The 23,795-nt window shown below is 43.5% G+C and overlaps 1 protein-coding gene across 1 annotated transcript; it reads left to right on the forward strand.

The window, feature by feature from the left end:
- The first annotated feature begins 21,099 nt into the window (after positions 1-21,099).
- LOC130111891 (myoblast determination protein 1 homolog 1-like) lies at positions 21,100-23,012 on the forward strand. The gene is made up of 3 exons (XM_056279186.1): positions 21,100-21,788; positions 21,976-22,051; positions 22,296-23,012. The coding sequence occupies exons 1-3, from the start codon at positions 21,276-21,278 to the stop codon at positions 22,529-22,531; spliced, it is 825 nt and encodes a 274-aa protein (XP_056135161.1). The 5' UTR covers positions 21,100-21,275; the 3' UTR covers positions 22,532-23,012.
- Positions 23,013-23,795: the final 783 nt, after the last annotated feature.

Here is a 23,795-nt window from a genome sequence, read left to right on the forward strand (position 1 = left end):
ACACCCTCTGCCGATCCGGGGAGGGCTGCAGATTACCACATGCCTCCTTCGATACATGTAGTGTCGCCAGTCACTTCTTTCTACCTGACAGTGAGGAGTTTCACCAGGAGGACATAGCACATCACGCTATTACCCCCAGTTCCCCCTCCCCCCCGACTGACCAGAAGAGGCGCTAGTGCAGCGACCAGGACACATACTCACATGCGGCTTCCCACCCACAGACACAGCCAATTGTGTCTGTAGGGACGCCCGACCAAGCCGGAGGTAACACAGGGATTTGAACCGCTGATCCCCATGTTGGTAGGCAACGGAATAGACTGCTACGCTACCTGGACGCCCTAGGATTGTATTCATCAAGCCTCTCAGGGTAGGAATGCTGATCTAGGAGGAGGTTTCACAATCTAACTCGTAAAGAATATGGATGGGTTATGAATAGGGTAACCTGATCCTGTTCTGATAATGACAGGCCCAGGCCCAGGCCCTTGTAAACCGCTCCTCGTAGTCTTGCCTGTGACGGTGAGCAGGGAAGCAAATTAATTTGGTCCCAGTCAAAATACCCAGTCACACTATAAACAAAGACATAACAAGCATCCACTAAGTTCCATTTTATTTATCTATTTATTTATTTAGCTCTGTATCTCACACATCACCAAGCTTTTCCACGAATGCTTACGGTACTCTGCTGCATTGGATAACCTGAGAAACATCTTCCAACTCTGGAAGCTGCCTCTTCTCTGCTCCCTCCTGTCCTTCTTTTTCATTAACATTAATGTTAACGCCTTTTCTTCCACTGACATCTCTTTTCTTTCCTTCTCTTGGAGCCTTATGTATGAGCATTGCATACGCACAAAATCTTTCCATACGCAATTTCCCTGCACACGTAGGACTTGTAAAAAGCAGACTTGAAGTGACAATGTGTGTACTGCCACACAAACATCTATCCATGTGTATGCACATTTTGGTGAAGAATCTAACAACTTTTATATATGAGACTCCTGGTCTTGTGTCATTTTCCCCTTGTCTCCTTCTCTTTCTCTCTACTTCTCCCTCCTTCATCTTCATTATTTCAGTTTACAGCTTTAACTATGGCTACAAATGTTGTGATTGCTAGCAACACATTTAGTTTGCACTTCCAATATCGGAAAATATAACAACTAAAACAGATAAATAGGTCCTGACACTTATTTTAGGCAACTAATGGTGGTGGCATTTACCTCCTATATTAATAAAATGTCTCCTGATTCTTCAAACAACATTTAGAACTACATCTTTAAAGTGTATAGACATGTATTTATGTGTGTGTGTTTGTGTGTGTGTTTGTGTGTGCGTGTGTGTGTGTGTGTGTGTGTGTGTGTGTGTGTGTGTGTGTGTGTGTGTGTATGTGTGTGTGTGTGTGTGTGTAGCATTTTTTTGAAACTGTCAATGGTGTTGATAAAAGTGCTCAACAAATGAGAAGCAGAATATTAAGATAAATATATTAAGAGTATCTTATTAATATATATGTATGTATGTGATATAACCCAGCCACTGAGGATGCACAAGCCAGTGCATCCTTAGTGCCGGTCTCAAGCCCGGACAAATGGGGAGGGTTGCGTCAGGAAGGGCATCCGGCGTAAAATTTTTGCCAAATCAAATATGCGGATCATAAATAAGACTTACATACCGGATCGGTTGAGACCTGGGTTACCAACGACCGCCACCGGTACTTTTAACCAGCAGGGTATCGGTGGAAACTATGCTACTGTTGGGCGAAGGAGAAGGAGAGGGGGAAAGCATGTCCAGAGACAGCTAGAGAGGAGGAAGGGTAGGCATGTGGAGGTGAGAGTTGGAACTTTGAATGTTGGCACTATGACTGGTAAAGGGAGAGAGCTGGCTGACATGATGGAAAGAAGAAAGGTAGGCATACTGTGTGTGCAAGAGACCAGGTGGAAGCGGAGTAAGGCCAGGAGTATCGGAGGTGGGTTCCAACTCTTCTACCATGGTGTGAATGGGAGGAGAAATGGGGTAGGGGTAATTCTGAAGGAAGAGTATGTCAAGAGCGTGCTGGAGGTGAAGAGAGTGTCAGACAGAGTGATGAGTATGAAGCTGGAAATTGAAGGTTTATTGCTGAATGTTATCAGCGCATATGCCCCGCAAGTTGGGTGTGAGATGGATGAAAAAGAAGAATTCTGGAGTGAGTTGGACGACATGGTGGAGAGGGCACCCAAGGAGGAGAGAGTGGGGATTGGAGCGGACTTCAATGGACATGTTGGTGAAGGGAACAGAGGTGATGAGGAGGTGATGGGAAGGTATGGAGTCAAGAAGAGAAATGTGGAAGGACAGATGGTGGTCGATTTTGCGAAAAGGATGGAAATGGCTGTGGTGAATACATATTTCAAGAAGAGGGAGGAACACAGGGTGACGTACAAGAGTGGAGGAAAGTGCACACAGGTGGACTATATCTTATGTAGAAGGCGCCATCTAAAAGGGATTGGAGACTGCAAGGTGGTGACAGGGGAGAACGTAGCTAGGCAGCATCGGATGGTGGTCTGTAGGATGACTTTGGAGACCAAGAAGAGGAAGCGAGTGAAGACACAGCCGAAGATCAAATGGTGGAAGTTGAAGAAGGAAGACTGTTGTGTGAAGTTCAGGCAGGAGTTAAGACAGGCACTGGGTGGTAGTGAAGAGTTGCCAGATGGCTAGAAAACCACTGCAGAAATAGTGAGGGAGACAGCTAGGAAGGTACTTGGTGTGTCATCAGGACAGAGGAAGGAAGACAAGGAGACTTGGTGGTGGAATGAGGAAGTACAGCAAATTATACAGAGGAAAAGGTTGGCAAAGAAGAAGTGGGATAGTAAGAGAGATGAAGAAAGTAGACAGGAGTACAAGGAGATGCAGCGTAAAGCAAAGAGAGAGGTGGCAAAGGCATAGGAAAAGGCGTATGGTGAGTTGTATGACAGGTTAGACACTAAGGAATGAGAAAAGGACTTGTACCGATTGGCTAGACAGAGGGACCAAGCTGCAAAGGATGTGCAGCAAGTTAGGGCGATCAAGGATAGAGATGGAAATGTGCTGACAAGCAAGGAGAGTGTGCTAAGAAGGTGGAAGGAATACATTGAGGGGCTGATGAATGAAGAAAATGAGAGAGAAGGTTGGATGATGTAGGGATAGTGAATCAGGAAGTTCAGCGGATTAACAAGGAGGAAGTGAGGGCAGCTATGAAGAGGATGAAGAGTGGAAAGGCAGTTGGTCCTGATGACGTACCTGTGGAGGCATGGAGATGTTTAGGAGAGATGGCAGTGGAGTTTTTAACAAGATTGTTTAACACAATCCTGGAAAGTGAGAGGATACCTGAGGAGTGGAGAAGAAGCATACTGGTACCGATTTTCAAGAACAAGGGCGATGTGCAGAACTGTAGCAACTACAGAGGTATAAAGTTGATCAGCCACAGCATGAAGATTTGGGAAAGAGTAATAGAAGCTAGGTTAAGAGGAGAGGTGATGATCAGTGAGCAGCAGTATGGTTTCATGCCACGAAAGAGCACCACAGATGCGATGTTTGCTTTGAGAATGTTGATTGAGAAGTATAGAGAAGGCCAGAAAGAGTTGCATTGTGTCTTTGTAGATTTAGAGAAAGCTTATGACAGAGTGCAGAGAGAGGAGGTGTGGTATTGTATGAGGAAGTCAGGAGTTGCAGAGAAGTATGTAGGAGTGGTGCAGGATACGTATGAGGGAAGTGTGACAATGGTGAGGTGTGCGGTTGGAATGACAGATGGGTTCAAGGTGGAGGTCGGATTACATCAAGGATCAGCTCTGAGCCCTTTCTTGTTTGCAATGGTGATGGACAGGTTGACGGACAAGATCAGGCAGGAGTCTCCATGGACGATGATGTTCGCGGATGACATTGTGATCTGTAGCGAGAGTAGGGAGCAGGTTGAGGAGAGCCTGGAGAGGTGGAGGTATGCACTGGAGAGAAGAGGAATGAAAGTCAGTAGGAGCAAGACGGAATACCTATGCGTGAATGAGAGAGAGGACAGTGGAATGGTCAGGATGCAAGGAGTGGAGGTGACAAAGGCATTTGAGTTTAAATACTGGGGGTCAACTGTCCAAAGTAACGGGGAGTGCAGTAGAGAGGTGAAAAAGAGAGTGCAGGCAGGGTGGAGTGGGTGGAGAAGTGTGTCAGGAGTGATTTGCGACAGAAGGGTACCAGCAAGAGTTAAAGGGAAAGTTTACAAGATGGTTGTGAGACCAGCTATGTTATATGGTTTGGAGACAGTGGCACTGACGAAAAGACAGGAGGCGGAGCTGGAGGTGGCAGAGTTGAAGATGCTAAGATTTTCACTGGGAGTAACGAAGAAGGACAGGATTAGGAACGATTATATTAGAGGGACCGCTCAGGTTGGACGGTTTGGAGACAAAGCAAGAGAGGCAAGATTGAGATGGCTTGGACATGTGTGGAGGAGAGATGCCGAGTATATTGGGAGAAGGATGCTGAATATGGAGCTGCCAGGGAAGAGGAGAAGAGGAAGGCCAAAGAGGAGGTTTATGGATGTGGTGAGAGAAGACATGCAGGTGGCTAGTGTGACAGAGGAAGACGCAGAAGACAGGAAGAAATGGAAACGGATGATCCGCTGTGGCGACCCCTAACGGGAGCAGCCGAAAGTAGTAGTAGTAGTATGTATGTAATATATATATATATATATATATATATATATATGTGTGTGTGTGTGTGTGTGTGAGAGAGAGAGTGTGTATATACATATATACTTAAACATGTATGTATACACACACACACACACACACACACACACACACACACACACACACACACACACACACACACACACACACACACTTTGGGAGTGTGTGAGTGTGAGACAGAGCCTGAAAGCGGGAGAGTTGGCAACCCAGTGTCCATGCATGTTTTTTTTGTGGAATAGAATAATGTATATGCATATATTCCTATCTGTGTGTGTGTGTGTGTGTGTGTGTGTTTCTGTGTGTGTGTGTGTGTGTTGCTGTGTGTGTGTGCAAATTCCACCTGATCTCGATCCTGTTTTAAAGCAACCAACTCTACTTTTATCCGTGGCTGTAAAGTCAGCAGAGTGGAGATTGTCCCCACCACAGAAAAATGCGTCCTGGGTGAGCGGAGGTCACTCCGGGCTCCCCAGTGACATAACTGGAAAATGACTCCTCTGTCATTTTGACAAGCTTACAACAGCTGCAGCAACTTCACTACATACACATCATGAGCAAGAGAAAGCCCATTTGTGTGTGTGTGTGTGTGTGTGTGTGTGTGTGTGTGTGTGTGTGTGTGTGTGTGTGTGTGTGTGTGTGTGTGTGTGTGTGTGTGTGTGTGCGAGCGCACTACTGGGTAGGTGTGCATATTGTATGTGATGATGTCTAGTGTGGTAGGCATGTGGAATAGCTGGACTGGCAGAAGATTGGCACATGCCAGAGTGGCTGACAGTGGGATGGGGGGCAGGGGGTTGAGGTGGGGGCTCTAGTGGACTCCAGTTAGCTGCAGTGAAACAACCTTTAGCGGGACTGTATGCCATGGTGTTCATCTTATTTCATCACCACCCTGCTTCACGTTCATAGTTGCACAGATCCATATCTGGGTGCAGCTCAGGGCAACCAGTCTTCTGCTGTTTGCCACGGTGCTAGGTATCTTGAGGTAGGTACTCAGCCTCAGAACAGTGGTAATTTCTTATTCACTTTTCCTGCCCAGACATACACAGAATTTGAACTAAAAAATAAGAAAAAAAAATCTTAGAACATCTGCTTTGCCAAAATCTAGCTTGATTTCAGAGATCCAGGTGAGCTGAGCGAGCTGACACTAAACAGAAAAATCCTCATGCAACGTCTGCAAATTAACATCTAACTCACATTTAAAACATATCGTCTGGATGAAAACTAGCTTGTTCTCACACTTTTTTTAAGTCACCACCCACACAATAGACTTCAAAATAAGCACATTTTTGGGTCTACTCTTTTAACAACTTCTATAATGTTGAGACTAAACAGAAAATAACATTGATAGAACACAGAGGAAAGAAATATGCAAAGTAGTATCAACACATGCGCTTTTATTGGTAAGATGAAATAAAATCTACCTCCCACCTATGGTTTGTTCTCTAATAATGAACGTTTGTATGATACTGTACATATTTTATTGTGTCAGTCAGTGCCAATTCTCAGTATGTATGAATTATGTACTCGGTACTGTGTTAGTTGTAGAATACTCTTGTAAAACTTAGTTTTACTGATTTCTGTCAAGAAAAAATGTAGGTCAGCAAATCTAGCAGTTTTAACCATTCTGTAGTGAACAACTGAGATTTTGGGAAACCAGGGCCAAGCTTTCTGCTCGACTGGACAGCAGCCTGCACAACATGCATAGAGGTTCTCAATGTGTCATTTGTTTCCTGTACATATTGTAACGTATACAGTATAGTCTACAGTCTGTAGTAAGTTTTGCACTTCCCATTTTCACTGAATGTGAGATTCTTTCGCCCCTGTGTATTTTCTGGTGTCAAAAGGACAAATTACTTCGTAAAACATGTCAGCACCCAAAACACTTCAATCCCCTGGTCCTTTTGTCGCTGTCTTTGAAAAAAAAAAGGGCTGACGACAGTGTCCTCCATCTGATTTACATCCAATAGAAGGAAAAACAATCTTGCATCAGAATCATACAAACAGAAGGCAATGACATGTCCAGACATCAGCCAGGCGATGTCCTGGGAGAGAGAGCGAGACAGTGCATGACATTTGTCCCCTCTTCAGGAAGTGACCTGATCATTTTATTACCAGCAGCAGCAAATAGAGAGAGCAGGCTCTCTTTGTTTGAGCAGTTAGGATTGACTTAACCTTTGAACCGTAGCAGAAAAGGATCTGTTCTGGAGTGTGGACAGGGCCAGACATTAATCTGTTTTCAAGGCCTGTTGTTGCACAGTAGGCAGCCATCAAAACAAAGTGAGATAACCCCGTCTAGGTTTGGCGTGATGACTGCAAGAAGGGGCGGGACTTCACACTCTGAACTGAACTTAAAATACAGCCAACTTCTTCCTCTCTGGCTGGTTTCCACATCAACAACTTTGCCAGTAGATTTAGGAAATTTTCAGACATGCTTGGCAACCTGGAGTCTGGAGACTTTCTCATCTTAGGGAGAATGACCTTCTGAGCTTCTGCCACTGTAGTCCTTTCTCTCTCTTGTGACATAATTGCTAAGCAAATAGTATGCAAATTAGTGGGTGAGATCATCTAGTGAGTTCTAGGGCCTTTTGAGGTGGCTGATAGTGACTAGCATTACAGACCAGTTGGTATCATTGGTTCCAGGCCTTTCAATTGCTTGTCAACCTGGAGTTTTGGAAAGAAGCCCATTACTCAACTGGAAATCTCTTGTCTTCGGAGTTTCATTGTTAGTCAAACTTTTCTCCTGTCTTTAGTAGAATTTACACAAAAAATTGCTCTCACTACATACACTACCGTTCAAAAGTTTGGGATCACATTGAAATGTCCATATTTTTGAAGGAAAAGCACTGTACTGTTCAATGAAGATAACTTTAAACTAGTCTTAACTTTAAAGAAATACACTCTATACATTGCTAATGTGGTAAATGACTATTCTAGCTGCAAATGTCTGGTTTTTGGTGCAATATCTACATAGGTGTATAGAGGCCCATTTCAAGCAACTATCACTCCAGTGTTCTAATGGTACAATGTGTTTGGCTCAGAAGGCTAATTGATGATTAGAAAACCCTTGTGCAATCATGTTCACACATCTGAAAACAGTTTAGCTCGTTACAGAAGCTACAAAACTGACCTTCCTTTGAGCAGATTGAGTTTCTGGAGCATCACATTTGTGGGGTCAATTAAACGCTCAAAATGGCCAGAAAAAGAGAACTTTCATCTGAAACTCGACAGTCTATTCTTGTTCTTAGAAATGAAGGCTATTCCATGCGAGAAATTGCCAAGAAATTGAAGATTTCCTACACCGGTGTGTACTACTCCCTTCAGAGGACAGCACAAACAGGCTCTAACCAGAGTAGAAAAAGAAGTGGGAGGCCACGTTGCACAACTGAGCAAGAAGATAAGTACATTAGAGTCTCTAGTTTGAGAAACAGACGCCTCACAGGTCCCCAACTGGCATCTTCATTAAATAGTACCCGCAAAACACCAGTGTCAACATCTACAGTGAAGAGGCGGCTGCGGGATTCTGGGCTTCAGGGCAGAGTGGCAAAGAAAAAGCCATATCTGAGACTGACCAATAAAAGAAAAAGATTAAGATGGGCAAAAGAACACAGACATTGGACAGAGGAAGACTGGAAAAAAGTGTTGTGGACGGATGAATCCAAGTTTGAGGTGTTTGGATCACAAAGAAGAACGTTTGTGAGACGCAGAACAAATGAAAAGATGCTGGAAGAATGCCTGACGCCATCTGTTAAGCATGGTGGAGGTAATGTGATGGTCTGGGGTTGCTTTGGTGCTGGTAAGGTGGGAGATTTGTACAGGGTAAAAGGGATTCTGAATAAGGAAGGCTATCACTCCATTTTGCAACGCCATGCCATACCCAGTGGACAGCGCTTGATTGGAGCCAATTTCATCCTACAACAGGACAATGACCCTAAACACACCTCCAAATTGTGCAAGAACTATTTAGAGCAGAAGCAGGCAGCTGGTATTCTATCGGTAATGGAGTGGCCAGCGCAGTCACCAGATCTGAACCCCATTGAGCTGTTGTGGGAGCAGCTTGACCGTATGGTACGCAAGAAGTGCCCATCCAACCAATCCAACTTGTGGGAGCTGCTTCTGGAAGCGTGGGGTGCAATTTCTCCAGATTACCTCAACAAATTAACAGCTAGAATGCCAAAGGTCTGCAATGCTGTAATTGCTGCAAATGGAGGATTCTTTGACGAAAGCAAAGTTTGATGTAAAAAAAATCTTATTTCAAATACAAATCATTATTTCTAACCTTGTCAATGTCTTGACTCTATTTTCTATTCATTTCACAACATATGGTGGTGAATAAGTGTGACTTTTCATGGAAAACACAAAATTGTTTGGGTGATCCCAAACTTTTGAACGGTAGTGTAAATCTTCAAAATATCATTTTTATCCAAGTGTTTCTTAAATTCTAGCCCTCAAGATTAAGGACAAATGCCCGCAAATGCTTTGAGGGTTTACATTGTCTAAGATGGCTGATATTTTCATGTTTCTGTACCTAAACTGCTTCTTAGCGTTTGATTTTCATCATGATTTTAGAAAATCAATTGTGGCAAAAACAGGATTGCTTGTACTTCAATCTTGACAACTCATGCAATCACTGCACTTTAAAAGCGAGGTAAACCTCTGCTTTGATGAAATGTCCCTTTTAAAGGAGAGGCCATGACTTACACTTGACTAATTATTCATTTATCAGTTCATGTAAAATTTATCAATGCATTATTGTCAAGTCACCTCTTTCTTCAATGAGCTTTCGGTTTTTATTGTCATAGTCCTGTAACGACGCATCATATGAAATTGGATTCCATGAACAGTCATGATGAGCCTTTTGTCCATTTTTGTTTTAACGAGAATTGGGAATTGGCGACCAAAAATTGGTTTGTTGTTTCAATGTAATAGGTAAGACAAGAAATGCTTGAATCTGATTGGCTGTTGCCGGGCTATATTATTCATATTGCCAAAAACAGCATTTCTCAAATTTTTACAGATCACCGCCCTGTCAAAATGTAGAATTGCCCCCTGTCTCTCACGTCAACTGCCCTCATTGCTAATGAATCAATCAGATCATGCCTTTAGCATACCATTTGTTGTTGTGCCGCTCTGTCTTCTGCCTTGTCCTGCCAGTCAGTGGTGTTCATTTTTGTTTTCTTCAAGTTGGTTATCAGGCTATCCTTGTGTCTTTCCTTCTGGCCACCTTGAGAGCGTTTCCCGTGAGCTAGCTGGGAAAGTGGCCTGTCCAGTGCAGCTGGTTGGGCATTAACTTGCCTTGAAAGCATGTGGTGTTAACTTCCTCAAAAACGCTGATGTTGGTGCTGCAGTCCTTCTCGAGAGGCCTTCATTCTCAGACACAGGGATCGTATTAAATTACCCTTACCAGGACTTGGTGCCTAAACTCCAACCAACCCCAACCTATCAAACAAGGAGTGGAACTTGCATGAGAAAAAGGGCTAATGTTAATGTGAGTCATGTTAATTATCTTTATGAGGACAAAAATACAGAAGTGATCAGGTTGCAAAAAACCATAAAGTATAAAAATTAAGGCGTTTCAGTTTAAATCATCATTGCTTTGATGGGAACTGCTTGAGAATTTTCAATTGTGTCATGACTTCTGTGTTGACCTCCTGCTCTCTGCAATAGTGTTTATGAGTAGCAGTGAGTAATATTCTCCCAAAAGGATGACAGTATATTAGCAATGGCTGAATAGTATAGTAATTAGCAAACATGTTCATAAAACACACAAACAACTCACACACACACACACACACACACACACACACACACACACACACACACACACACACACACACACACACATGCTCTCAAACATTCAAGACTACCGTGGAGCAAACCATTTGCTCGACAGACAAGGTTAGAAAATAACTCGGTGTAACTGCAAGCCTTCTAGCCCTGCCTGAAAATCTCAGTGATGAGTGTCTGTTACCAGCATAGCTCCCCACCGCCAGAGATCCTCTAAGTTTAGCAATGGTGAATATCAGGAAAAGAATGATTCATGACAGATAATGAACAAACTTAGCGACACACATTTTCCTCATATGCAGTGTCCCTGACTGACTGATATATTCCTTTAACTGAGGGCAATTAAAGTGGGTTTGTTATATATAGTTTTGCATAGCCTGCAGCCATTTTTGTCTTTTAAATGAAAAAATGATATAATTTCAAATTCTGCAATGCAAAATTATAGATTGCTTGGCATCTTTTCTTCATAAACCAGTGTCCAACCCAGTGGATATCTCAATAATTTAGCATGTTTACTGCTAGCATTTGCTTTTGTTTTCTTTTACTTTAATGCTGATTAACAACAGAGTAATCAAGATGATTACATGTATCTATTCTTGATTTTAATACAACTGAAAACTATTTTTTTCTAACGTGTTTTCTGCCTCAATATTCTAGTTTAGTTTTGTTTGTCAGTGTTATCGTGGCTTAGTGAGAGTGAGTCCTCATTTGTGTGTGTGTGTGTGTGTGTGTGTGTGTGTGTGTGTGTGTGTGTCCAGACTTACCCTATTTTCAGGGAAACATTTCATGCTTAAGACCAGTTAATTGGGGATGTCTTGCCCAATTGGAAAAAATCTGATTTTTGGGTCAGTGGTGAAGGTTAGGGTTAGGGTAAGGTTAAGGGTTAAGGTTAGGCATGTAATTCTGATGGTTAAGGTTAGGGTTAAGAGCTAGGGAATGTCTATGTGAGGTCCCTAAAAGTGACCTAAATAAACTTGTGCATGCACGTGTGTGTGTGTGTGTGTGTGTGTGTGTGTGTGTGTGTGTGTGTGTGTGTGTGTGTGTGTGTGTGTGTGTGTGTGTGCGTGTGTGTGTGAAACAGCACTGAATGGCACCCACCAAGTTCTCAAATGTAATGCCACTGTAATAATGTGACGTATTGCATTTCCTTTGGGAGCCTGCACAGGAATTGTGTTGTCTGCCACAAGAGAAAGGAGGAGAAGAAGAAGAAGAAGAAGAAGAAGAAGAAGAAGAAGAAGAAGAAGAAGAAGAAGAAACTTGCTTGTCAAATGCAGAACAGAGCGATACACCCTAAAATACAAAGCTAAACATGATCTAGCATTAATAAGGTTAATTTAAATGTTGGATATAGATCATTGGATGGCATTGTTGATCAGTTTTCTTTAGTTGTAGTCATGGACTCAGAAATGAATTTCAATAGCCACATTAAGATAATTACAAAGTCAGCCTGCTATCCCATGAAGAATATATCAAGGATTAAAGGATTTAAGGACAACACATTGGTGCAGTGGTTAGTGTGGTTACCTCACAGCAAGAAGGTCCTGGGTTCGAACCCCGGGGTTGTCCAACGTTGGGGGTCATCCCAGGTTGTCCTCTATGTGGAGTTTACATGTTTTCCCTGGGTGCTCTGGTTTCCTCCCACAGTCCAAAGACATGTAGGTCAGGTGGATCGGCCGTACTAAATTGTCCCTAGGTGTGAATGTGTCGGCCCTGTGATGGACTGGTGGCCTGTCCATTGTGTCTCACCACCTGCTGCCCAGTGACTGCAGGGATAAGCTACAGCATCCCATGACCCTAATAAGCAGCTTCAGAATACTTTATTGATCCCCGAGGGGAAATTGAGTAATAATGGATGGATGGATGGAAGGATGGATTTATGTCTCAGCAGGAATTGGAAAAACTTGTCCATGCATTTATCTTCAGTTGACTCATATTTGCAGGTCTTTATAAAAAAAATCGATCAAACAGCTGCAGCTGATTCAGAACGCTGCTGCTTGAGTGCACACGAAGACCAAAAGAGTGGATGACATCACTCCAGTCCTGAGGTCTCTACATTGACTTCCTGTCTGTCAAAGAATCCATTTTAAACCCCTGCTCTTGGTTTATAAAGCACTGAGTGGTTTAGGGTCAAAATACATGTCTGATCTACTGCTACACTATGAACCATCCAGACTCCTGGGGTCATCAGGGACAGGTCTGCTTTCTGTCCCTAGAGCCAAAACTAAACATGGAGAGGCAGCTTTCAGTTTCTATTCACCGCATATCTGGAACAAACTCCCAGAAACCTGCAGGTCTACTGCAGGTTTCAAATTGAGAATGGACGCAATTTTCCCACGCTAACTCAATCCGAGGAGGCAATTTGGAAGAGCCAGTGGGTTGAACCTCCAATTACAACTGTTTGCCATGCCCATTACACCATGTCCAAAGGTCAGCTGCCCTAACCCAGGCAACAGGAAGAAGTAAGTCCTACTAGCGCAGCCCTTGTCTGCAGGGTTGCAGGGACACCTGTCCGTCTGATAGAGGCAAGTGTCTGACCTCACCTGGCATTTTGTTCTTGCACTTTGGCTGATTCACTCAAAGACCGCATTTATCTCTCTGTCCCCAGTTCACACAGACAGCAGCCACCTGTTAACATGCACCGCCATCTGAGATTATTTACTATCCGCACAGTACAGGGGGGAGAAAAGAAAAGAATGCAGCATCTTCTTTTTTTGAAGAAGAAGAAGAAGTGTCACTTCACCTTCTCCCTGGTTTAATCATATCTCCTTTCCTGTGTCCATCAGTTAAACAGTTTAAGGAAGTTTGCAGTTATTCTTGGTTAATCTGGATGATAGCATCAGATAAACGTCTGATATGTAATAAAAACCAAGTTATTTAATTATCTATGTTCAGTGGATAGCAGGGTATCCTCTCATTTTGTTTTTGTTTATGCTCAGAAAATGTAAAGAAAAAATGTAATGCAAATGCATTGCTGAAAATCAGCTTTAACACCTTATGATAATGCATAAACACTGCTTATGAGATTTTTATATCCTGGAAACCAATGGCCACCTCATTTTTAGCCAGCAATCAGAGATTATGACTCACATGCACTACATTACAACACACACACACACACACACACACACACACACACACACACACACACACACACACACACACACACACACACACACACACACACATATGTGGTTGGTGTCAATGCTGTTAGAGTAATTACTGCCCATTTTAAGATCTTCTTTAAGTGCTTCTGGCAATAGTTTATTTTGTCGGTCATTACGCTAAACACACTCAGCATCATCATAAATAGATGAAAGCATATCCTCTCTGCTGAAAACCAAGAGAAGTCAAAGTCTGATGTGTGGAGAGGCTGCTGGTGAACCCAGCGTGAGCTCTGCAGCCGAGGGAGATACTGAAGGAGTGAAACCTAACAAGTGAGAAACTGTGGTCATGTTGGTGGATGTCTCTGACCAACTGTTAACAGGGGCTGTAAAAGTGTGGGGGGTGGGGTGGGGGGGTGTCCAACAGCACTGAATGGCACCCTCCAAGTGTTCAAATGTAATGCCGCTGTAAAAATGTGATGTAAATGATAGGAGGAAGAGAAGATGGAGATGAAGAAGAAACTTGCTTTTCAAATGCAGAAACAAGAGTGATAGGCCCTAAAATACAGGAGAAGGGAGGGGGTGCAGGGAGTCCCCCTGAGCTCCGGTCCATCTGGAATCCACATCCAGGCTGTTCTCCCCCCCCCCCCTGCAGCTCAGCCAACATGTCCATGAGAGACAGTCCAAAGTGAGTGTCTTCTGCGTGTCTGAACCTGTACTGGGCTTTTACGGTGCACAACTACTGCCTCACACCAGAATCACCATTTCTTGGTCTGAGCTGGCTCGAATGGCGATAAAGCTAGATGATGGGAGATTTGGTAGGAAGCATTTTGTGTTGTTGTGTTATGGTTTCACACCATTGAGGTGTTCTCCACATTACAACCCAAGGAGATCTTTAAAGTTTCATCTGAACTAACATCTAAACATTATCTTTGTTCTTTTGAGATTTGTAAGGTATGTAGAAGAGAAAAACATATCGATGGTCCTGAATTACAAGGTGCTAGTTTTGTATTAAAAAACGCATACATCACTTTATCCTAAATATATATATCTGAAAAATGTTGTAAATACAACCAACTTGATTACAACCAAAATGTTGAATTTTCTCAAGTCAAGTCCAGAGTCATGTCCAGGAAATTTGGTTTGTAGAAAACATGCATAACACACACACAAAGCTCACCACATCATACAACTTACAGATGACCATTAGCTGAAAAGACTGGAGAGAAAACACACTGACAGGAGAACCAACAGTTACCTTATCCCTGCTCACCCTGACGACTATCTGGATCCATCAAACATCCATAGATGCTCAAACACAAAAAGCAGCTCTCTGCTGCTCCTCATCAGGCTATTAAAAATACCCCAGAATGTTATCAGACACTAAAAACTGATCCTGTGTAATGGCATTAATCTTCGAGTCGGCAAGAAAATAAGCCTCCTTATGAAACACGAGACACCCACCGAGCAGACGGAAATGGAATTAAGGGTCTCAGTTAAAGGTGGGCTCATTACAAAAGACTGGAACCACAGAAAACGGTCATAAGAAACATGTCGGTGGGCATCTGTCTAGAGGGGCTGTCTTGGCATACTTGTTCACACTAAGGCGAATGGCTCTGTCCACCTCGCAGTCGTCTCATGTCTGGCTTGTAGAGAGCAGAAAGTGTTTAGGTGGAGTTTATGCATTTCACTTAGCTCGGGTAGTAGTCCAAGAGGTTTGCACAGCTATGCAGAAATCTATCCAGAGGAGGAAAAGTTTGACATCATCATCTGCGGTCACTCGGGGTTGAGTATGACCATCCTCCCTCTGGGTCCTCAGGTGGGCGTAGAGGCCAATCCCAGAGCCGCATAATGGGGGGATGCCTGTGCATGAGAGCTTTTTTGTGGACAGGCTGATGCGTCTGCAGCCACCACACAGTCCTTGGCAGGGGGTGGCCAGAGCCCAATGGCATGGAGAACGAAGACGATTGGGGACTGCCCTCTGTTGTAGCCTTCATCTGCCTTCACTGCCATTGTGACCTAGTGACATCTTCCTCTAGTTTCGCCGTTGAGGTCTTTGTTGGATTGTGCATCATCTGGAACCTCCCCCCTGACCTATCCACCTTGGGTGACCCTACCAGGAGCCATGCTCTGGACGGCATCACTCTTGGGATCATTGGTACATTCAAGCTTCTCTACCATGGCAAGGTGGCAGTCCAGGGGAAGGGTTTATATTTAGCAGTAAAATAACCTGGGTGTTGTGTGAACCCAGGTTCACTACCCACCCGTGACAACCACGTGGTGTGGATGGCTGAATGCAGGTTGAATCGGAGTCCACAAGCCCATGTCATACGTGGATCTTATGTTTAAAAGGGGCTTCGGTCAGTGCCACCCACGCTAAGTGAAGGGATGGGATGAAATGGGGTCAGTCCATATTTCTACCACCCTATACTGATGATGTGAGGAGAAGGGAAAGGAAGAGTAATGAAACAGACACATAGGGGACGGGTAGAAGGGATTTATTCACAGGTTCAGCACAGACTCCATAGATGTGTTACAAAATCTCAAAGTTGTGAATAAGAGATGCTGAATGGAAATGCCAAATGTTGATAGAATATCCTAAATAAATGTAAATGTGATATGGTTTTGTTCAAGCAGACTTGGCTGTGTGCCCCTTGCATAGAAGTGATTCCTGTGATCCATATTGATGGTCTTATATTCACCAGTGTTTACAGTCTTCTCTTCTCTAATGGGATAAAAAAATCAATTCTGCATCCGTTGCTTTGGCCCTAATTGCAACATTGAGTAAACCATATGAGGAGACAATATAATCCTACCTACACTGCGTTGTAACAATTTTTAATGCTGACAAGTGTGAGACATTTGCAACTACTATGACAGTATTATTGTGCACATGGAAAACTCTCCAACGTGTCACCACATGGACATTGTGAGGCTTCCCTCTCTGTTTTAATTCACCTTGTTAGATCATTATGTAGTATTCATAACAAGCAAAACAGTTGAGAAGAAAATAAAAATCCTTGTCAAATTCCACTGTTTATATATTTATTGTTATGTTTATTATGGTATTCCTCCTTAGTTTGAAATGTCATCAAACATCATAAAGGCAAGCCAAACCCTAATACTGGTTCAATACCAAGACAGACAGCAATGCCCTGTTTGCTGAACCGTTTCATTCCTGTGAAAAGTTCTGAACTGAAATATAATTTCACCAAGATGCGTTAATATAAATTTCTCTCAGCTATCAGACAATTTCACTGATAGCTGTAAACTTGTGCTCCAAGATGCTTTGACATCAGCACTTGACCACTCAGAATATGGATTTTGGAGTGATGTTGTCCCAATTCATATCTAATCCAAAGCCCACAACACTTCAGCCTCAGGACTGACAGCTCACAGTGACAAAAAAGTCCTAATTTCTGTCCTATTTTGAATTACTATTTTATGGTATGATGTAATGCACCCCTGGATGCTTTGTTCTACTGCATGCCACATATACTGTAACACACTCAATATTGAATTATAGACATAATCTACTGTCTATTGTTAGACCCACACGAGTTAGGGCGGTGAAGAAGAAGAAGAAGAAGAAGAAGAAGAAGAAGAAGAAGAAGAAGAAGAAGAAGAAGAAGAAGAAGAAGAAGAAACAAACGATAATGCACACTTGATTATTCTTCCTTTCTTTCTCATTCTCTATTACACCTGTCATTTTCTCTTTGACGTTGCTGTCTCCTATACGCAGACAAACTCATGTATCTAACACACACACACACACACACACACACACACACACACACACACACACACACACACACACACACACACACACACACACTGGCGCTATCGACGGTGCAACCGGTGCACCGGGACCGAGAAGCTGCCAGGTGCTCATGAAGGAGGGCGACGGGGGGGGGGGGGGGGATGACGCGTCCCTCATTCGGAACGGGAGTGGAGCAGGCAGGTAGGGAGGCGCGGGCCATCTGACAAACGGCCGCAGTCCTGTGAAACTGCCGCGGTCGTGCTCGTCTCACGCACACGCCCGCTTGGGCTTTTATTCTACGCGACGCGCATCACCCCACAAAGTCTATGAAAGTCTATGAACACTCCACGTCTGGAGTGTTTGCGTGGGTCCGTACATGTGTGTGCGCATGAGCGTGCGCTTGTGTTTTGGAGAGCGCGCGGGGGGGGGGTGTACCGGGGCCAATCACAAAATACGTTACGCTACAGCACACACACACACACACACACACACACACACACACACACACACACACTCGTTTCACTATCCTTATGAGGACCCCTCATTGACAACATTCATTTCCTAGCCCTTAACCTTAACCTTAACCACGCAAACTACATGCCTAACCCTAACCCTTACCCTAACCTTAACCTAACCCCAATTCCAACCTTAACCCGAAAACCAAGTCCTAACCCTAAAATAGACCCTTTTACTTGCGAGGACCTCTAAAATGTCCACACAAGGTAGGTAGTTTCTGGTTTTTTTTATCCTAATGAGGACATTTGGTCCACATTAGGATAGCTGAAAATGTACACACACACACACACACACACACACACACACACACACACACACACACACACACACACACACACACACACACACACGCTCCATCCCCTCTTGTCCGACTGTAAAATTGGAAAACTGCAATATGCCAAAGGAAAGGTTGATTAAAGCCCCGCGTGTTACAGAAGCTGAAAACATGAGTGTATGCATTCATGCAGTGCAAACTCAAACATTCAGCGGTGTACAGAGCATTACATCAAACCTCTTCAGGGGGAAAAGCTGTGATTTTTAAATCAACATGGCTCAGTATGCGACTCATCCCCCTCCAACGCCGCTTACAGTCTTACATCGGCGTATAAAATGTCCAACAAAGCTAAAAGTGCATACTGATGCCAAGAGTACCATAGCAGTTGATTCCTCTGCTATCAAGTTTGTGTTCTTTGGTTTATTTGAATGCATCCCAAGGAAGGAGGTGGGGGGTTGTCCAAAATAATATGAGCCTCAGCTAGAAGGGCACTTGTCTTAGATTTCACAAGCAGCTAAATTTAACACACTGACTTCCCATTAAACTGTGAGAAGGTATTTCAGCCAGGCTATATGTGCAAGAAAAATAAAATTATTCAAACAACAGTCGACAGTGTTGCTTGTGTTTGTTTTATGACCCACCGCAACTCGAAATACTTGCAAAACAAAAAGTGCGAAACGTTTCTCTACTTGTCATCGACAGAGCATTACTTAAATTTAACCCATCAGACGTCAACAATACCCGTTCACTGCCAATTAAATTGCAAATTCACGTGGCTGGTAAACAGCAGAATTTCAATGCTATATCTTTTGCTTTGCAGGACAGTTATGCCCTGATGCAGAAAAGACATGAATATGCACTATGAGGCTCTAAACACTGCTGTGGAAATACATATACAGTGGAGGAGGATGATCCACTGAGGAGAAATGCCCTTGAATAATGTCTTTCAGTGGTAACAAAGGTTAAAGTAAGCACCATTGTAGAAAAGCAAAGGGGAATTGAATGAGGTATAAAAACTACAATGTTTTTGTGTTTGAGATGCTCCTGTGTGCCATATTTCCCACTGTACCCACAAAGCGTCACTGCCATCTCATTTCAGGCCCGCTTTACCAACGGACCATGTTCATACTGTACAGCTTGCCCTTCGGATAGCGTTAGGCTGACGTCCTTCTGATTTACCCATCATGCATCACACGCCAACTTGCAGCATCTGAGGTTTTACCTGCAAGGCAAAACTAAATCAAGATAAACTGAACTACTTGGAACTAAATGAAACCAAACTAGATCAGGCCAGACTAACTGGTGGGAATCTGGTGAGCAGGCAGGCCAAGCCAGGCAGAGTGAGCATTGTCCCCTCCTGGAAACACTTACACACACACACACACACACACACACACACACACACACACACACACACACACACACACACACACACACACACACACACACTTTAGTCGGCAGCGTTATGCAGTGTTTTTCTAATGATCTGCATCCGTGACACCAAATCTGCCAGTGGAATAACCAAGTGAGCACTTCCCATCACAGATGACGTGTGGACGTACATGAAGGAAACCTCGACAAGCCTCACCAAAACAGTTGCTTTCTCCTATATACATCGCTAATTTATTTCAGCTTTCATGCATATGTAGTCTGTGTACATGTACTTTCTGTGATGTGCGCGTCATCCACAAACGAATTATCCAAACAGACGTACAGTTCAAAACTGTACCACAACTATGCTAAAAGCTTTACGCTGAGAAATCTGAAGACCGATGCTGCTGAATCCCGCGAGGCACAGCAAATTTCTTCACTTATTATACGTTTACACTACTTTGAAGACAGCCTTTTGAGAAAGCATGCATTGACATACAAATATGTGCTAGCTGATATATTTGCGTGGCTTTCTTATCGTAAACACAGTCTCAGAAAGCAAGGAGAACAGCTCCTGTGCAGAGCTGTATCCCAGCGGTGACCCCAGCTTCCCTGAACCTCTCTTAAAACCACGCTGCCCTGGAAAAGGCTGTGGACACTCAGGTTAGGAAGGGGCAAATGTTCCAAAGATCAAAAAGCCAAACGACCCCTTGACCCTCTCACCAGGATAGGGGACGGGGCAAACGGTTCACCCGGCTATGGCCGTCCACTTGGTTTTAGAGGGGTTGGTGCAAAGTCTGGCTTCAGCGTCTCTGGGTGTTAACAGAGCCAGCGGTCCAACACACTAGTGTAGAGTATGTTGAAATACTGACTTTTACAGCCCTTCCTAACTTTGTCAAGGAAAGTGCTTCATAGGTGTGAGTATTATTATTGTTGTTTTTGTTGTTATTATTGTTTTTTGTTAAATTGATAGCACAACAGATATTAAGGCAAGGATAAAGGAAATATCAACAACATAAGTTATATATATTGTGTTCCAGATATTTCCTGGTAAATTCTGCCTACCAGGGATGTGTGTGTGTGTGTGTGTGTGTGTGTGTGTGTGTGTGTGTGTGTGTGCTGGTTAGGGTTCAATGTATGGACCACATTTTAGCCTCTCTTACAAAAACAAAAACAAAAACAAAACAATAATCAGTTTGGCATTTGCTCAAATAAAAGTTCACCGTAGGTTCATTGTCTTACCATCATCCCTGCAATGTGATTGTGTGGTCACATCAATACCTCAAATCCTCTTGTATGTGTCACCGATTGATATTAATGGACAAATTTCTCATCCAGCCCATGGCATAGGCCTGCTGAAATGGCAAAAAAAACTGAGTTTATCATGCTGGAGTTGCGCTTTTTTAAATCAATCATTGGGAAATAATGTGGGAAAACACACAATGCTCTGATGATTTTGTAGCTTCATTTGACCTGAGCAACAGCACGAGAGCACCCCTCCCACCGCCCAGTCATTGGTCACCTCAGATAACGGTATGTCTACAGACACACCCCTGCACACACAGGCCCTTTATAAGACCCTAAGACTTTCAAGTGTGCAAAAAGGAAAGGGCACAGAAGTGACAGTCTTGCCCTTGGACACTACTGGGGTTACCTTCGTGTGAATGCATACACTTATACACTCATGTCTAACTGAGGAAGAGGCTCGCGTCTGTGCAGAGGGGATTTCTCGTTTCCATTTCCGGCCCGTTTAGAAGACCGACCACTGCCCTCTCGACACTCCCAGGCAGAAGACCATGGATTTGGCAGATATCCCCTTTCCAATCACCTCTGCCGACGACTTTTACGATGACCCGTGTTTCAACATGGGTGACATGCAGTTTTTCGAGGACCTCGACCCGAGACTGGTGCACGTCGGCCTGCTGAAGGCGGAGGATCACCACCGCAACGAGGACGAGCACATCCGCGCGCCCAGCGGGCACCACCAGGCGGGCCGATGCCTGCTGTGGGCGTGCAAAGCCTGCAAGAGGAAGACCACCAACGCGGACCGCAGGAGAGCGGCCACCATGCGGGAGAGGAGGAGGCTCAGCAAGGTGAACGACGCCTTCGAGACGCTGAAGCGATGCACCTCCGCCAATCCGGATCAGAGGCTTCCCAAAGTGGAGATCCTCCGCAATGCCATCAGCTACATCGAGTCCCTGCAGGCCCTGCTACGGGGCGGACAGGAGGAGAATTATTACCCGGTCATGGATCACTACAGCGGGGACTCCGACGCGTCCAGCCCGCGCTCCAACTGCTCCGACGGCATGGTAGGTCACTGCACTGCCCGGCGGCCGTAGCGCGTCTGAATCTGTACGGTGAAATAACCGCCTCATCTCTACGTAGAGGCCCTTTTTTTAATATTGTCATTCAGAGTGTCGCTAATGATAAATGATGTCATCGTGCATTTGACTTGTTATCCACACTCACCAGTGCCTGTCTCCTCCCTTTCCAAAGATGGATTTCAGCGGACCCCCATGTCGAACTAAACGGAAGAACTATGACAGCACCTACTTCACTCAAACACCACATGGTGAGTAGACCACAGTCCGTTATCAGCACCTAGGCCACGCATGACGTTTCTACACCTGGGAGAAATAGATGTTTAGTGTTGTAATCCAACGACAATAAAACGACCCTTATAAAAACGTCATTCCGCTATAAAGAGCATTTCTCAGTTAGGATCCATCACAGTGAATTGGTTTGGCTTATTCGTTTCATCCAGGTTGTTTCTGGCACATCAAGATCGAAAACATGTTTCGTTTTGTTTTTAACAGATTCCAGAAGCAAAAACTCAGCCATTTCCAGCTTGGACTGCTTATCGAGCATCGTGCAGCGCATCACCACGGAGCCGCCCACCGGCCCCGCGGCTGCAGACGGCCCGGGCGCCCCGACTCCCCCCCGGGACGCTCCCGCGCCGTCCAGTCCGCCCCCCGACCACCGCCACGAGCACGAGCACGACCAGGGCGGAGGGCGGCCCGCTGAGACCAGCACCGTGTACGAGGTGCTGTGAGCCTCGCGGACAATACGATATTCCACAGAAATATTCCCACATTTTAGGAAAGACGTTGGGGGGGGGGGGGCTGCCAGAGTGTCCCAGGCCCTGTAGGCTTAAAGACATCTTTCCTAAAGTTCAAATCCAGTTTCTTAAAACAATGTCTCTCCACTGTCATTTAGTTTTGGCCCTTGTGTTAAAGTCTCAGGCCTGTATGTGTTGTGTTCTGAACTGTTGTGCAAAAAACACAATATTAATCTTTGGGAATTGCAGGCCATATTTTGGAAGATAAACTATAACTTTACTATTCCTGTCGCGGGGGAATTAACGAGGACCATTTTATACAATTGTAAATAAGAATTGCTTGTTCGGATAAAAAGAAAAAAAATCACACAATACATATTTATATGTTTATCTATAGAGACGCTTGGGTTGTTGTGTAAAATGTTTATATATTTATTATGAGTGAATGATATTTTAATAAATAAATATGTATCTATTTGAATTCTCTAATTACAACATTTGACACAGCGGATAAAAAAGAAGATGAAGCCAAAATATTTTCAGTTTCTTTTCAGAATGAGATATCAATTTATTTGTTTTTATTTTTATTTTTGAAAATAATCAATGCCTAAACTCTTTAAAACTACAAAGTAAGCAGGGCTGCTTATTCCTATAATTTCTTGCTTTATTTTACAGTTAAACAACCATTTGAGGACTGAATTAACATTTTCTAATTAAAACACGACTGAAGAACACAGACTTATTCTGTTAGATACTGTTACATATGGTTATATATTACATATATTAGATATGGTTATACTATATTACATATATTAGATATCATTATATACAGATATACAGACTATACTGTTAAATATGGTTATATTAGATATGGTTACATATATTAGATATATAAGATATGGTATACTGTTGGATTTGGTTATATATTACATAGATTAGATATGGTTATATACAGACTATACTACTAGATTTGCTTATATATTGCATATATTAGATATGTATATGGTTATATGTTACATTATTACATATATTAGATATGGTTAAAAACAGATCTCTGCCCTTTGAAATGTGAAACTGGTTTGTCGATCTAGCCCAGACCTTACAAACTGGTATAACTGGTGTAAAAACCAGACCCCCAGTAACTTAACTAATGTTTTTATGAATTCATTAAATTATTATCATCTTTAACATTATATTGATTAGGTTACGGTGGTCAATTGATATATTAAAAGTATAAAATCTATTTTTATAAATACAT

Source organism: Lampris incognitus, chromosome 4 (assembly GCF_029633865.1).
Source record: "Lampris incognitus isolate fLamInc1 chromosome 4, fLamInc1.hap2, whole genome shotgun sequence".
Classification (NCBI taxonomy): Eukaryota; Metazoa; Chordata; class Actinopteri; order Lampriformes; family Lampridae; genus Lampris; species Lampris incognitus.